Source organism: Lipophrys pholis, assembly GCF_963383615.2.
Source record: "Lipophrys pholis genome assembly, chromosome: 2".
Lineage (NCBI taxonomy): Eukaryota > Metazoa > Chordata > Actinopteri > Blenniiformes > Blenniidae > Lipophrys > Lipophrys pholis.
In genome coordinates, this window is record NC_137636.1 from 21,029,188 (window position 1) to 21,043,124 (window position 13,937).

Genomic DNA, 13,937 nt, shown 5'->3' on the forward strand with positions numbered 1-13,937 from the left:
CATAGCGCAGTGCGTAGTGTTTATCTATGCACTGCGCTATGTGTACTGTCGACTGTAGACTGAGCTCACTGTTAGTGAGTATGTCAGTCACACGTTAATCATGTTTCGCATGTAGCATCGCTGGTGTGTGAGCTCCGAAACTCTTTAGCATGTAGCATGTAGCACGACTCAGAGTGTAATCCTCGGGCTAATTGCTGGTCCAAATGTCTCTGGTGATTAATTTGCTGGTGTTGTACAGACTATCTTTCTCTTTCTCTTGATATTTTGTCACAACATAGTTTACAGTGTTGTTTCTGTGATTCTCCTTAATATTAAATAATCTTCATACTGCCGACATTCCTCTCTCTCTCTCATCTACCTGCTGCTGACGTTGCTGATGGATGACATACTCTCCGGGTTGTGCTGGGGAGCTTTTACAAGTAGGAGTACCCCGTACAGTATTGGACACCACACCAGATACTGGTATTTAGTGCATCCTTACTATCGGTCAGTGGACCTGGCTTGTTTTCTGCCCTGGGCGAACACCTCCCCCTGCGCACATGGGGGCGGCGCCAGCAAATGCCCCACCCCCCCACACCCCTGTGCAATGCGCCCTCCGACAACAGTCTTCCTTGTCTTCCTGTCGTGCACGGTGCGCCCATGCACAGACTGCGCCCTGGGCGGCTGCCCACTTTGCACTATAGCAAAATCCGCCAATTGTTTACCATTATCATCATTATTATTAAAAGTGCCTCACTGCGCCATCTTGTGGCACAAAGTGGAAACACAAAGGTCATCCCGCAGCATGCTACTTTGTAACGGTTGGTTCTTCACATTCTGGTTGTTCTTTTGAGTCAATGTTTAATGTTTTAGGATAGAAATGAAACATAACGTCGCTTCAAGTAATAAATCTGGGTTGTCAGGATGCAGTCCAACACACATGCATTCCAACTGTGTCTAAATCCAGTTGACATTTACCCCATGCTGAATTTCAGTTGTGTGTGTGTGTGTGTGTGTGTGTGTGTGTGTGTGTGTGTGTGTGTGTGTGTGTGTGTGTGTGTGTGTGTGTGTGTGTGTGTGTGTGTGTGTGTGTGTGTGTGTGTGGGTGGGGGGGTGTTGTCCAGCCTCTTTTCTTTTTGCAGTTGCATGGATCGTATTACTGGCTGCTCTCCGCGCACCGCTGAGCCCACCGTCTCTGCACCAATCACAGCACGCCTTTCACCTCCGAGCGCACGCATGCACACATGCACAGGCACAGACGCTGACACACGCAGACGCATACACGCACGCACGCGCGCACACTGACACATACGGTCGCTCTGGTTCTCCGCTGCCTTCACATGCGTTCTCACCGACTCCGCGTCGCGCTGGCTGCGCCAAGATGAGTGTGGTGGCCCCGGTACCATTTGATCGGTACCAACCCGCAGCCTGACCGAGCCAGAGAGAGAGAGAGAGAGAGAGAGAAAGAGAGCGAGAAAGAGAGAGAGACAGAGAGGCAAGCAGGCAGAGAGAGAGAGAGAGACAGTCTCTCCCATCTTCATCTGGAAGAGACGCAGCAAGCCGTTTGTTTCGGCACCTTTCTCTTTTTTTCCACCCCTCCTCCTCCTCTTCCTCCTCTTCTCTCCGCATCCCTCCGTCATTGTCGGTGTTTTGAGGGAGCACCCGGAGAGTGATTTCGTGGGAATAAATTTTTTTTTTCACCCCTTTTCTTTTCTTTTTGTGTTTTCCTGCCGGGTGTCGGTGAGCGCGCTGTTGCTGCGCGCTCGTGTAAATTCCGGTGAATGGTGGATTTGGCAAACATGGAGACCGTGGAGAAGGAATGCGGGGCCCTCGGGGGTCTGTTCCAGGCGATTGTCAACGACATGAAGGTAATAGTTTTTTGTTTTTTTTGTGTGTGTGTGTGTGTCCATTCTTTGACATGTCACACGCCTTTAGGAGCTGATCATTGTGGAGCTGCTGTCTGACGCGCTCACGCACGTCCAGGTTCATCACGCACCTCTCCCGCAAGCTGCTTTTTTCTGCCTGTACTTTACATGAGGACTAATGAATGATTCTGACGGGGATGCGGCGGCCGGGTGGGTTGCTGTTGCGAAATCCACCCTCCTTTAATCTTCATGCATGCAAATGCATCCATTTATTTATTTATTTTATTTTGGAAAACCTCCATCCTCGTATTTCGCCACGTTTGTCTGGATCTGCCACGTTCAGGCATAATTTAGCGTTGTGTTGTCTGACAGTGTGAGTGACTTGTGCGTGAATTATCCCACATTCCCATTCATTCATTCATTGAAATGGATTAACTGCGCAGAAGAAGAAACTCGGGCCCGTGTAATAAAATAAATAAATAAATCAAGCAGACGTGAGTCGTTTTGGCACATGCTGTTACATACATTCTCTGGGGTGGATGCACGCATGAGAGGCTTCATCATTAAAAGAAAAGAGCATTGGGGAGGGCGCAGACGTGTTATAGTTGCACTGTCCTGGCCCTTTTTACGCAGGTTACCGTGCGTCTCCGTTAGAGTGCAGCGTCATTGATTTTCTGTCAGCCTGATCTGGCAGGAAAACATGAAGGCGTGAGAAGCCGTGCAGCCGGCAGACTCCCAGTCTCTCTCTCTCTCTGCCTGTCTGTCTGCCACAGATCCTGCAGCACTGTGGCTCTGAAAACCAGGCTGTGGTGCTTCAGGATCACTGGTGGAGGATGCTGAGGAGGGAAGAGTCCACAACCAACCAGACGCCCCGTCTGTCAGTCTGCATCTCTCTTTGTCTCTCCTACATGTAACATGTTTCACCACTTACATACTAGAAGCATGTGTGTTCCCTGGGTGCATTTCTCATCTACATTTCAGCACTGTGCCGATGACCCTAAATGCTAGAGGTCACAGCCACTGCTGTCAGGACGGACTTCCCACTGCATGGACACACAGACGCCATTCAAAGTCGTGGAGCTAAATAATGGCTGAATTAAAGACAGACATTTAGTGGATCAGATCAGATCAGGATGTAAAAATGCAAAACAACCTTTAATGCGGCATGGTTTTCTTAAACTCTCCTTTTATCTTTTCTCTGCTTTGAAAATGTGAAAACCAGAAGTGAGATCTTTGTGTTGTGGGAAACACTCATCTCTTACAGTGTTTGGTGTATCACAGCAGTTTATTATTTATGATTATATTTATCTGTGTTCAGTGGTGTTGTATGTATTGTCCCTGCATACCTGGATTTTCACCCAAAATTAAGCTTTTAAGGCTAATTGCTTTTGCTGGGTTGACATAATAAAACAAATAATTTGATAGATGGTGGATGTAGCAGACATACAGTATCTAATGTGTCATAATCATCTGCATATCAGTGGATCAATCTTACATTTGAAACCTGGACTTCTTCATTTTGACATTATTTCGGATCATATGAGCATAGAAGGCATCAAACTGTTTGTTATTCTGGTTTTAATAGTGTTTTTTAGTGGCTTTGTGATTTTTGGAAGTTATGTTGGTCCCTCTTAGATCCTCTTTAGTGAAAGCAGAACATTTTCATAGCGTTTTGGTCTCCGTTGACATGACAACGGTGCCCGGAGCCACTGGAAACGCAACCTTTTGAAAATGTTCCACCTCCTTCATCGTGGAAACCGGGGCGAATCCAACTTTTTTAAAATGCTGCGTCTCAGTGTTTCCAAAGAAAACGCAACTTTTTAAAAATATATATAAAATTGGAGTTGTGCACGTGCTCAGTAGCTGGACGATAAGAACAATGTTTCCTCCAGAGTGTCATGACTCCCAGTCTATATTCTCTCGGGACTTGGTCGTTTTGACAACATAATTCTTAGCGCCTCCGCTGTTTCTGTGTAAATGAGGCTCAAAATTTTGCTGAGACTCATGAAAGCATATTGATATGTTTCTTTTATTGTGCTTATATGACAATTTAAACATTGTATACCCACTTCTTTGAACCTGTGGCTCCAGACTTGGGTTGTGATGCGTCGTTGTCAGAGCATAAGTTATCACAGGGTCTGTCAGAGGTTTTACCTGCTCTGAGGTTGCCACATCTGTACACCTTAATAAGACACTTCTAGAATCTAGGGCAGGCCTGGGAAGTTAACTGTTGCTTTCATTTTGTAAGGTAATGCTTTTTGGCAAATAGACATTTGGCTTCACTGTGATTTTTGGGAAAATCAGATAATGGGCTTCTTGGAAAATATGGTTGGTGACTGTAGTTTGCGTCATAGACTTGGTTTTTACCAAGAGCTTCGGTCAATTTTGCGTTTACGTTCTCTTTTCTTCAAGAGACCCAATACACCATCTCCCGTTGAAAACTGGTAATGCAAGGATAAATGAAGTTATAATTAGGATGAATTCTCCGATCTTCATGTCAACACATTCACCTAATCACATGAGTATCTCTTTTATGTTAAACAAATGTACTTGTTTTGTTTTTTTTATAATATAAGAGAAGTAACTTCTTTTCAATGGAATCCATCATCAATTTAGGTCATTAATAAGAATTAAAATTTCTGATATTAATAACAAATGACACATTGGAATTAATGCCAGGCCACAGGAGTGATCTAGAAATGGCCTGTTTGTATACCATTTAATGAACTGATAATATGTGATCATGACCCATATTCACCTTTAAAGGCTTCTGTCAGCCTGTCTGTGTGTCATTTTCTATTCACTTGATTTCCAGTCTGTCCATCACTCTCAGAAATGTGCGAGTCACTATAGATCATCTCAAAACATCTCTCATCTGGAAGCTGCCGTAGGCTCAAGGAGATTCACAGAGTCATAAGAATCAATGTCTCAGTAGAAGAAACCGTTTGTCAGATAAAACAAAGGAATTAATAACTTTTCTGCTTTTCTTTAATCATTCTATGAGGAGAGCTGCTTTCATTTAACTGATGCTGTAAACACAGTGGGAAGCTTGCTTTCTAACTACAGTCTACATTATTGGTCAATTAAAGTAGAACCTCACAATATTAGGTTCACATGTGATGTGCGATAATGTTCAGTAATGCAATAATAGTACGAATTATGATAAAAAAAACATGTATGAGGATGATATGAGTGTCTTTGTGCCTTGAAATGTTCCATATAACAATGCTCTTGCACAATTATTTATTGTTATTATGGTCGATTTTGTTTCTCAATCAAAATGTTGTTGGCAAATGGATCAAATTGGAAAATTTTATTATTTATTATTATGTGGATATTGCACATGTGACCTTTGTGATAATAATATATTTATACAGATTTTGTGCAACATTAATTAAAATCAAATGCAAAAGTAGGTGAGATAGAAAAAAACCCTTCAATGCTGCAATCCTGAAGCGTGTGTGTTGTTATCTGCTATAATGTAACTTCTACACCTCCTAAACCTCATCCAGGAGGAAACTACAGTCCAAAGTGAAATGACCTACGCTCTACACTGCACCTGAACGCCTCCCATGAGGACCAGACCAGCTCAGCCAGTATTTAACATATAAAGTACTTTTCTGAACATTTAGCTCTGGGAAAATGTTACAAAGAAATATCTGAAGTTGTTTTGTTTTTTTACCTTATGTAATAATCAAACTTAAATTCCATCACACATTGGAGAGCCTGAAGTGGTAGATGAACTCACATGATGATGCAGAAATAGAAACATCCTGTTGGTGTGATATCAGCAAGTCTCCCAGCCTTTCAAATGAGACGCTAAAGATTTGTTCTTGGTAATTAGCCCATGGATGACCTCTGACCTCCCGTCGTCAGCAGGTTGGATCCCTGCTGTTTAGAAAGCACTTTTTCTTCCTCTTTTAATCTGTCTGCTTCTTCCTCCTCCTGCTCCTCCCTTCCTCTTTGCCTCCTCAGCAGCCTGCCATTGCCTGTGTCTGTAACCCACCGACTGAACAGTCTGCGCCGCTGGGATTCATGTAGAGTAGCTTTGTGTCGGTGAAGAATTTCAAAGCAATAAATGTGCAGTGTGCTGATTTTAATACTGAGATTAATTTACAAGGTTTTTAGTATCACCATGTACTCAATTGCGTGTGTGTGTGCGTGTTGACAACAGCACTAATACAGAGTTACAAGCAATAGAATAATATGCAGGAGTCACCAGGTTTCCTCAAATGCACGTTCTGTGGCAGGAATATCTGGAGAAAACACACACAGGGAGATGGTGCAAACTCTGGCTCAGACTCGAACCAGGGATTTTCTCCCAGTGAGGCAGGAATTCAAACCACTACACCATTAGGCCTCTGACATCTAACAAATCCACATGTATAAACTATGAAGCCTGAGTCGCTGTAGCAGGAATGCAGTAATAAGGAAAAAAGAAGTATGATTGACGATTACCACGTTATTCAGACTTGATGGTTCAGTTTTCAGCGAAATTGTGTTTGCAGAACTCTGACCGGACCACTTCTCTGATCCAGTTCAGCCTGCCTCCTCATTAAAATAGTAAAGCCAGAGCATCAGCATCAACACGGCAGCAGAAGTGGAAGTAAACTGCTTAGTGTCCTGGCAGAGGTCGTCCTTTGTGGCCAGTCTCTTCACGGGACTGCGTTGTCTCATGACTGCAGAACTGAAGATGCTCTGTGGAGCCGCGTTCTGTGGGCTGTTTGTGTGTGTGTGGTCCGGGGGGGCTTCCGCCGCAGAGGTGCGTGCAAACCCAGCGAGGGAGGAGAACGATGACACAGATCTGTGGTGCCTGTGATTTCTGCAGCGTCGGTCTCAACACAACCAAGAATCCGCCGTGACCAACAGAATTAGAGACCATCAGATCAAATCTCTGAGCAGACACAACGAAATATACCAGCTAATGGGACAATGTAACCAAACCATGGTCGTCATTAGGGAGGCCGTTAATTCACCAGTTTTAACTGAAGGCAGACTGGACACCCCGTATTCTTTGCTGTATCTGTGGAACATGGATAGTTTATAAGTACAATCTATTCAGAGGAACCATGGTTGTTGGTCATTTCTGTTAAGTTTAAAGTTATAAGAGAAGTCTGTGGGCCAATAAGATTGTAATATCTACATGTAATAATGTAGTTTAGTATTCTGATGACAATATAATCTGCAATAAATACAAATAAGGAGAAGCTGTGAATGTCTTTGTGGTTTGACATATTTTTGTCCAATAATCTCTTACCCTGATCCATTTCTTTTTGTTAAACTCCATCTACACGTTTTTGTGTTATCCTGTTAACTAAGCAACCCACCAAACAATTGATCAATTTAGGGGCCGTCCACACCAGAACGCCGGTTCACATAAACGAGCCGGTTTTGGCCGATAATCCACACCAGGCGGCATTTTAATAGCGAGAAAACAGGTGTTTTTGAACACGGGTCCCAGAGTGAGGAAATTCTAAAACCCCGGTGTGTGCCGTCCAAAGACGATCATCTGTGGAAAAAATATGACGTAATCGCCCCCATCTCCTCTCCACCTTGGCCTGCAAGGTCATCAAATTACCACAACAATCAAGCTCCGGTCGATCTGCAGAACCTACTGACACTAGCATCAGGAGGAGCACGGCCATAGACCTATATAACTCAGAGTTGTATAGAGACTTATGTGCAGGAGTCTACTTCTAAATTATAACATATACCAACAGTTGGAGGTAAATAACTCAAGACAAGGTACTAAACAACAAATATTTTAGCTTTGACACCCTTCAGATCTTCCTTGACCATAATTTCCTATTTTAATTACATCAAGGTTGGAGGCAGGAGGCAGGTGAACATTGACAGTAAGTTGAAAAGGAAACTTAAAATTACCATCAAAGACAACAACGGTTTAGTCATTGAAAACACGTGTTGCATTTGAATCTTGAAACTTTTTCATGGTAAAAACAACCAGAGTGGTGCCGACGTGCCGGAAGACTCACAGGATGTGTAAAGGAGCATCTCCCTCATTAGAGCTTGTTAAAATCTCCGAGGTCGTCAGAGGCCCGAGGCCTGTGAGGACCGCTGGAGATGAATGAGGAGGGCCGGTCCTGGGAGGCGTGGAGGCTGCTTGGGAGTTGGCCAAGAAAGCCTCACTCAGTGAACCCTTTGTGAGGCCTGTCAAAGCCTTCCCATCACACTCAGCTGTTCACTGTAACACCCCCCCCCCCCCCCCCCCCCCCGATCATTATGAACAATCCACAGACACACGGAATAACAATGAGGCAAATCAATACTCTCCCCGTCCACATAAAGTTCTCTTCATGCTCCACATATCATACTTTCATTTCAGAGTGAAATGCTTGTGTTGGATTGAACACTTTGTGTGTCTGGGGGGGCGGGGCCACTGGATTAATAACCAGGGGTTCCAGCACGGTGTCCGGAGATGACTGGGGGAGTTTGGGGGTGGGTGGTCAAAATTACATTTGAGGAAAAGATGTCTACAGAAACCATAATTGGACTTTTCTAGACTCTGGAACAGACCATTTGAAGGTTCCTGCTTTTGTAAGTGATTGAAAAAAAATTGTTTGGTTTGGCGGTGTTTGTCTTCACTGGAATGTTTTCCTGGAAGCCGGCTGGAGGGAGACTCTAGGAAAACAAGTCAGGACTGTTGAGAAGTAGGCAAGAGCCAATTCATCCAATAGTTAGTAGAAATCAATGCCTGTTCCATCTTTTACTTCAGAGGGTTCAGATCTGTGGAGGATGAAGGAGAAGAAGTCTGCATTAGTCGGCCACGTTGCTCTTCACCAAACATGGTGTTGTGAAAAAATGAAATGAAATGAATTGGAATACTTTTTTTTTCTATCGCACCAAGTACAATTTTCAGTTATTTCAAGGCACTTTTACGAAGAAATCCTTCAGAATCGGAGTCAGAGGAGGAGAATTTGTGCAGAACCAAATTCCCTGGGACTTAATGTTGTTCTTCTAAGTCAATGTCTTTCCCCTGAATCTGTGTCTGACATAAATCTTCTTTCTCTTTAAACTCTATCTGATGCTTCCCTACCTTGCTTCTGTCTTAATGAATATGGCCACTAGAGGGCTCCATATCTTTAACATTCCTGTCTGAGTCGGTATCAGCGGTTCACATTTTGAAAATGTGACTGACAACAGGCATTCATTTCGTTCAGTTCTGTGAATGCTATTGGTACTCACAGTGGTCAATGCTTGTACGCCGATCAACCAGAACATTTTGACTACCTGAATAATATTGGGTAAATTCTACTTGTTGAGATTCTGATTCTAATTCTGATTTATCTACTTCCTTGACAGGTCCTTTAAGTGGAAAGATACAAGCACAAACTTTAATGAACCTTTGACCCTTCCACTGGTTCACTGATTTTCTTTTGATCGATATTCACCGCTGCAGACTGGAACAAAAGATCCCCAGGTTCAGAGATGTTTGGAGAATTTAATATTAAATCAAAGTAGCTGAAATTCCCCCACTTCGATTCGATTTCTGTTTCTAACACATCAGCCTGATGTTTTCCACCCACTGCAAACGACTCCTCCCAAGAAGAAACTGATGACATTGGTTGAAGGTTTTTACATTTGCTGTACAAATTCATGTCTCCCCACTCAGAAATAGACCTTTTAACAGTCGGACAGATCAGAACTCGTCTTCATGCTCACACTTGATTCAGCGTCATTGAAGGACATTGAAGGACACAACATAAATCAGGGTTTTCCATGACCTCGTCAGCCATTCATCAGATTAGAAGCAACATTAGCATTAATCTGGAAACAACAATAACGCAACATGTAGAGTCTCTACTGGTTGGGCTTCGGAACCATCAGTTCCCCGCTGATCATTGCGTTGATATTTGTGTTGGTGCTGACAAGTGCTCTCACTTATGTCAAGTGCTCAGATGGGACATGTTCAGTGAGGATCACACGATCGGAGCAACGAGAGAAGAGGAATGGCTGCAGGCCGGTTGATTGGCCACAGGCCGGGATGATTGATGGCTGCTGGTGGAGATAATACACCGTATTTTATCAGCAAAGCATGTCGGTTCCTTCTTGGGTTTCGTGACCTGCTGGAAATGTTCCTGCGTTTTGAAGGCGAGGCTGAGTTTCACACGACAGCGTCTGAAATTATTTATGAGATAGAAAGTCCTGATTGGTGTTCTGATAATGGAGGTGTAGTGTGGGATCGCTTCACTTTCATCTTCCTACTGCTCAGTTTTCCTTTGCGTTTTGAGATTTATTGTCACATGACGTTCGGATGACTCTGAATCTGCGACAGGTGTGCATCCGGTACATTTGTTCTTGGAATTTTTTAATCAGTGCTGGGACTTTTAATGTGTTGTGTCGTTTAAATGAAGAAATTACAGAAGACATTAACCTATTAACGATAGCGCAGACGAAAGCGCACCCAGACCCAATTCTGTTGCACGGTTAAAATATAGGCGGGGTTGTGAACGCCACGTGTAATGACGCAGGTACATCACTTGCGACATTCGTCGCAAGACCAACGTGGAAGTTGTGGCCGTCCGAGTAAAGCCGTGAGCCTCCATTCTCTGTGACACAGCTTAGAAAACTTTCTCACTGTGAGCAGCAGCGTCCAGCTCCCGTTGAATCTCCTCTCCTGTTTTGGAGAGGAACGTCTGTCGGAAGACCGCTGTGATGTGGAGCGCTAACATTTCAATAAACTGAGTTAACAAAACAACCAGTGAGCGCAAAGCAGCACATGTAAACAATAACGGATGGGTTTACGGCAGATAAGATATTTTAATATTGTGGGCTTGTTGAAAGTGACGATCATCACTACCAATCAGCAGACGTGTAGAGGAACTGAGAGCTATGTGGTAGTGTCCTTGAGCTCGGGTGTTTGACTTCTGGTCCAGATATTATTTTTTATTACATTTTTTTTTATTGGCTAAATCCCAGTTAATAGATCAAATAGTGACACACTGACGGGCAAAGAGCCTCATCAACGTTTCGATTGGAATTAGCTGCTGCACTTCATCAATTATGCAGCTGTGCAGCCTCTTGTCTCGTCATCGTCACACTGATTCTTCCTCCTCTGAAACAAACTGTGGTGAGAGAAGAGTTTCACTCCGGTGGGACGATCAGATTGTACAAGAAATCACAGCAGACAGCGAGGCTGTCCTAGAAAACCACAGTAGGAATTGCTCCAGTATCTAGAGCAGATCTGGAAAACTGTCCTCTGCTTTTTTTTTTTTTTTGAAGCCGCTGATTTTGTGATTTGATCAGTGGGTGGGTCTATTGAGGGTAATATGAAGTACACATATGGCAGTGTGTAGCCTCTAAACCAGCGGTGTTAAACCCATTTCAGTTCATCATCATCATGTCTATGTTTTCACAAAACTAATGACTACAATCTCAACATAAAGTCAATTTTAATGAAACCTTGTGCTGCAAACTACAGTGAAATGTACAGAAAGCTTCTCTTATAGCTGTTGCATTCTGGGTGATTTTACAAACTCTCTCTGACAGCATGGCCTTGAGGCTAGATTGATAGCAACCAGGTAGCTTCCATGGCTGCATCACAATATCTCATCTCAGGTCTCAGTGTTGTGTTGTGTTGAGTTGTGTTGTGTTGTGTTGTGTTGTGTCCAAACTGGGAAGAAATTAGTTTAAAAGTCCATGTTTTTTATTTGATGTTTTGACACATTTCTTGGTGGTTTAGTGGATTGCAGCCTCTTGCAGGTCTGTTTTGGCCCCCGGGCCTGATGTCTGACACCTCTGGTTTAGACCTTGAAACACTGGAAACACTATAGTTTTCATGTTGGGCCACTCGTTGGTCCTGTTGGTTGTTTTTGTAATGAAACCACACATAAATGCAGCAGAGAACAATACGCCCTAACGGTGGGAGTGCACGGACATTCGTATGGACAGTCGACCAAGTTGGATTGTTACTACGGTGACTGCTATGTGCCGTAGCAGTGCTTCAGAAAAGTTCCCTTTTTGTCTCTGTTTCCACAGAGGTGGAGTCGGCGTATTTTCAATGGTTCCCAATCAAAGTTTTCCATTTTCAGTTGAAACCATTGTGTAAACATGGCCCAAGTTCCCGTATAAAAGATGCTTAATTAGACGCTCACACAAATAAATAGCATTTTTTTGTGACGATTTACTGAGATTTACTGCCATGTTGGTTTGCAGTCACCGGGGAGTCACCGAATTCAACGTGTTGGTGGAGGAACTTATCAAAAGTGTCAGAGCCTCATTGCAAATAGATATGAATTTGGGGAAAAAAACATCTAGGAGAGGATTGATCACTAAAAGTACAAAACTAGAAAATATCGTACAATAAAGTCCACAAAGTTGTGGGGAGCCAGCTGTGGAACACCGAGCTGGTTTTTAACTCAGACGCAACAATATCAACATAATGCTGCGTGTTGTAAATCGATCTATCAGCATTACCTCTTGAGTGTTTCCTACGATCTGGATCACTGGATTATTGAGAATTAGACACTTCATCTGCTTCAGCAGAGCTCACGTTTTATATTTTCTAAAGTGACTGTGATCAGAGAGGATGATGGTTCAAGACTAAAGAGCCATTCCAGGTGAATGAGACCAAACCAAACACTCCCTCACCAGCCTCCTTCTTCCTGTCCTGCCAACGTGGCTGCCAAACACTGTAAATTACCATTTATTTTTATGTTGTAATTACAGCTGCAAACTCAGTTTGCTAATCCAGTGTTAGGGGGAGTGGATGTAATTTAACCCTTTACGGGGGTGGGGGTGGGTGTGGGGGGCTGTTGGGGGGGGGGGGGGGGGGGTGCTGGGGGGGGGGTGTGTGTTGGGGGCTCTTAAATTCTTTTAAACTGAGTTTTTTTTTTTTTTTTCATGTCAGGATGGTTAAAAAAGCAATAATAGCCATGTATTTTACATTTCCTAAAATCATACAGAAAGTGTAATACTCCTCAGAAATTGTATTAAATTCCTAGCTGATTCTTTAAAATGCTTTCAGAACCCGGTTGTTTCATCCTTAACATTACCAGCTTCTGGTGTTGTACAAAATGTGTTATTTTCTGAGTATTTATGTTTTGTACCTCTTATCAACTCAGACTGTTTCAAGAGAAAACGCACCATTTTTGCATTTTCGTTTCAGAAAGGTTTCAAGTTTACAGGACAAACGTTTGATGATGTCTGTTTCCATGGAAATGGTAGAAACACTGACAACGATGTAGTTTTCATGTTGGGCCACTAGTTGGTGCCGTTGGTTGTTTTTGTAATGAAAACCCACACACATGCAGCAGAGAACAATCCGCTCTTAACAATGGGAGTACACAGACATTTATATGGACAGACGACCAAGTTGGATCGTTGTTACAGTGACTGTCGACTATAAAATCTACCAAGTCCCAGGGAGAAGATGGACTGGGAGTCATGACACATGAGGTCATGAGGAAACATTGTTCTTATGGTCCATCTACTGAGCATGTGCACAACTACTATTTATTATGGCCATGATGACCAGAATCATAATCGCCATATTCAAAGGCTCTGCTGTGTTTCTTACTCAATCTGCTTTCTTCTTACTGACCTAAGGACTTAATAAATTATTAGATTTATGAGACTTGAAACAGTTTTGTAAGCCTGTACTTCAGTAACACACGTCTACATCAATGGAGTAACTAAATGAACACATGATACATTTGGTAAATTTAAGAATTTCTAACCAACAACAGACGTAGTTGAAAGGTCAAAACAGCAACTAATCATTGATTATTTGATATAATTCTGTAAATTTGCCCACTTTTTAAATAAAATTTAAGATTTCTTCTGGATTCATTAATGATTCTGCTCTGTTGCTGTTTCAGAAATCATGTAATGCCTGCATATTTCACTGAGCTAAAATGTGTAAACATTTGTGTGAATTTTAAACAAACCGAATTTGATGTGTCAAAGAAATGATAAAGAATCCAGATTTCCTGCAGTGAAAATGCAGTTTAACCAGCTTAATGTCTAAATTCCAACCACAGAGCTGTCTCCAGTCCTGTTCAGTGTTGAGTCCTACCTGTGTTAAGTATCTCTGAGTACAATGTGTAATAGTGCGCTTGACTCCAGAATAAACAA

At 42.8% G+C, this 13,937-nt stretch overlaps 1 protein-coding gene across 2 annotated transcripts in view; it reads left to right on the forward strand.

Moving 5' to 3' along the window:
- Window positions 1-1,221: 1,221 nt before the first annotated feature.
- mtss1lb (MTSS I-BAR domain containing 2b) overlaps window positions 1,222-13,937 on the forward strand; it is a 78,148-nt gene continuing 65,432 nt past the window's right edge. For both annotated transcript variants that reach the window (XM_080493300.1, XM_080493299.1), the window contains exon 1: window positions 1,222-1,847. In XM_080493300.1, the coding sequence (XP_080349426.1) occupies window positions 1,761-1,847 (87 nt within the window). In that variant the 5' untranslated portion in view covers window positions 1,222-1,760. The remainder of the gene's footprint in view (window positions 1,848-13,937) is intronic.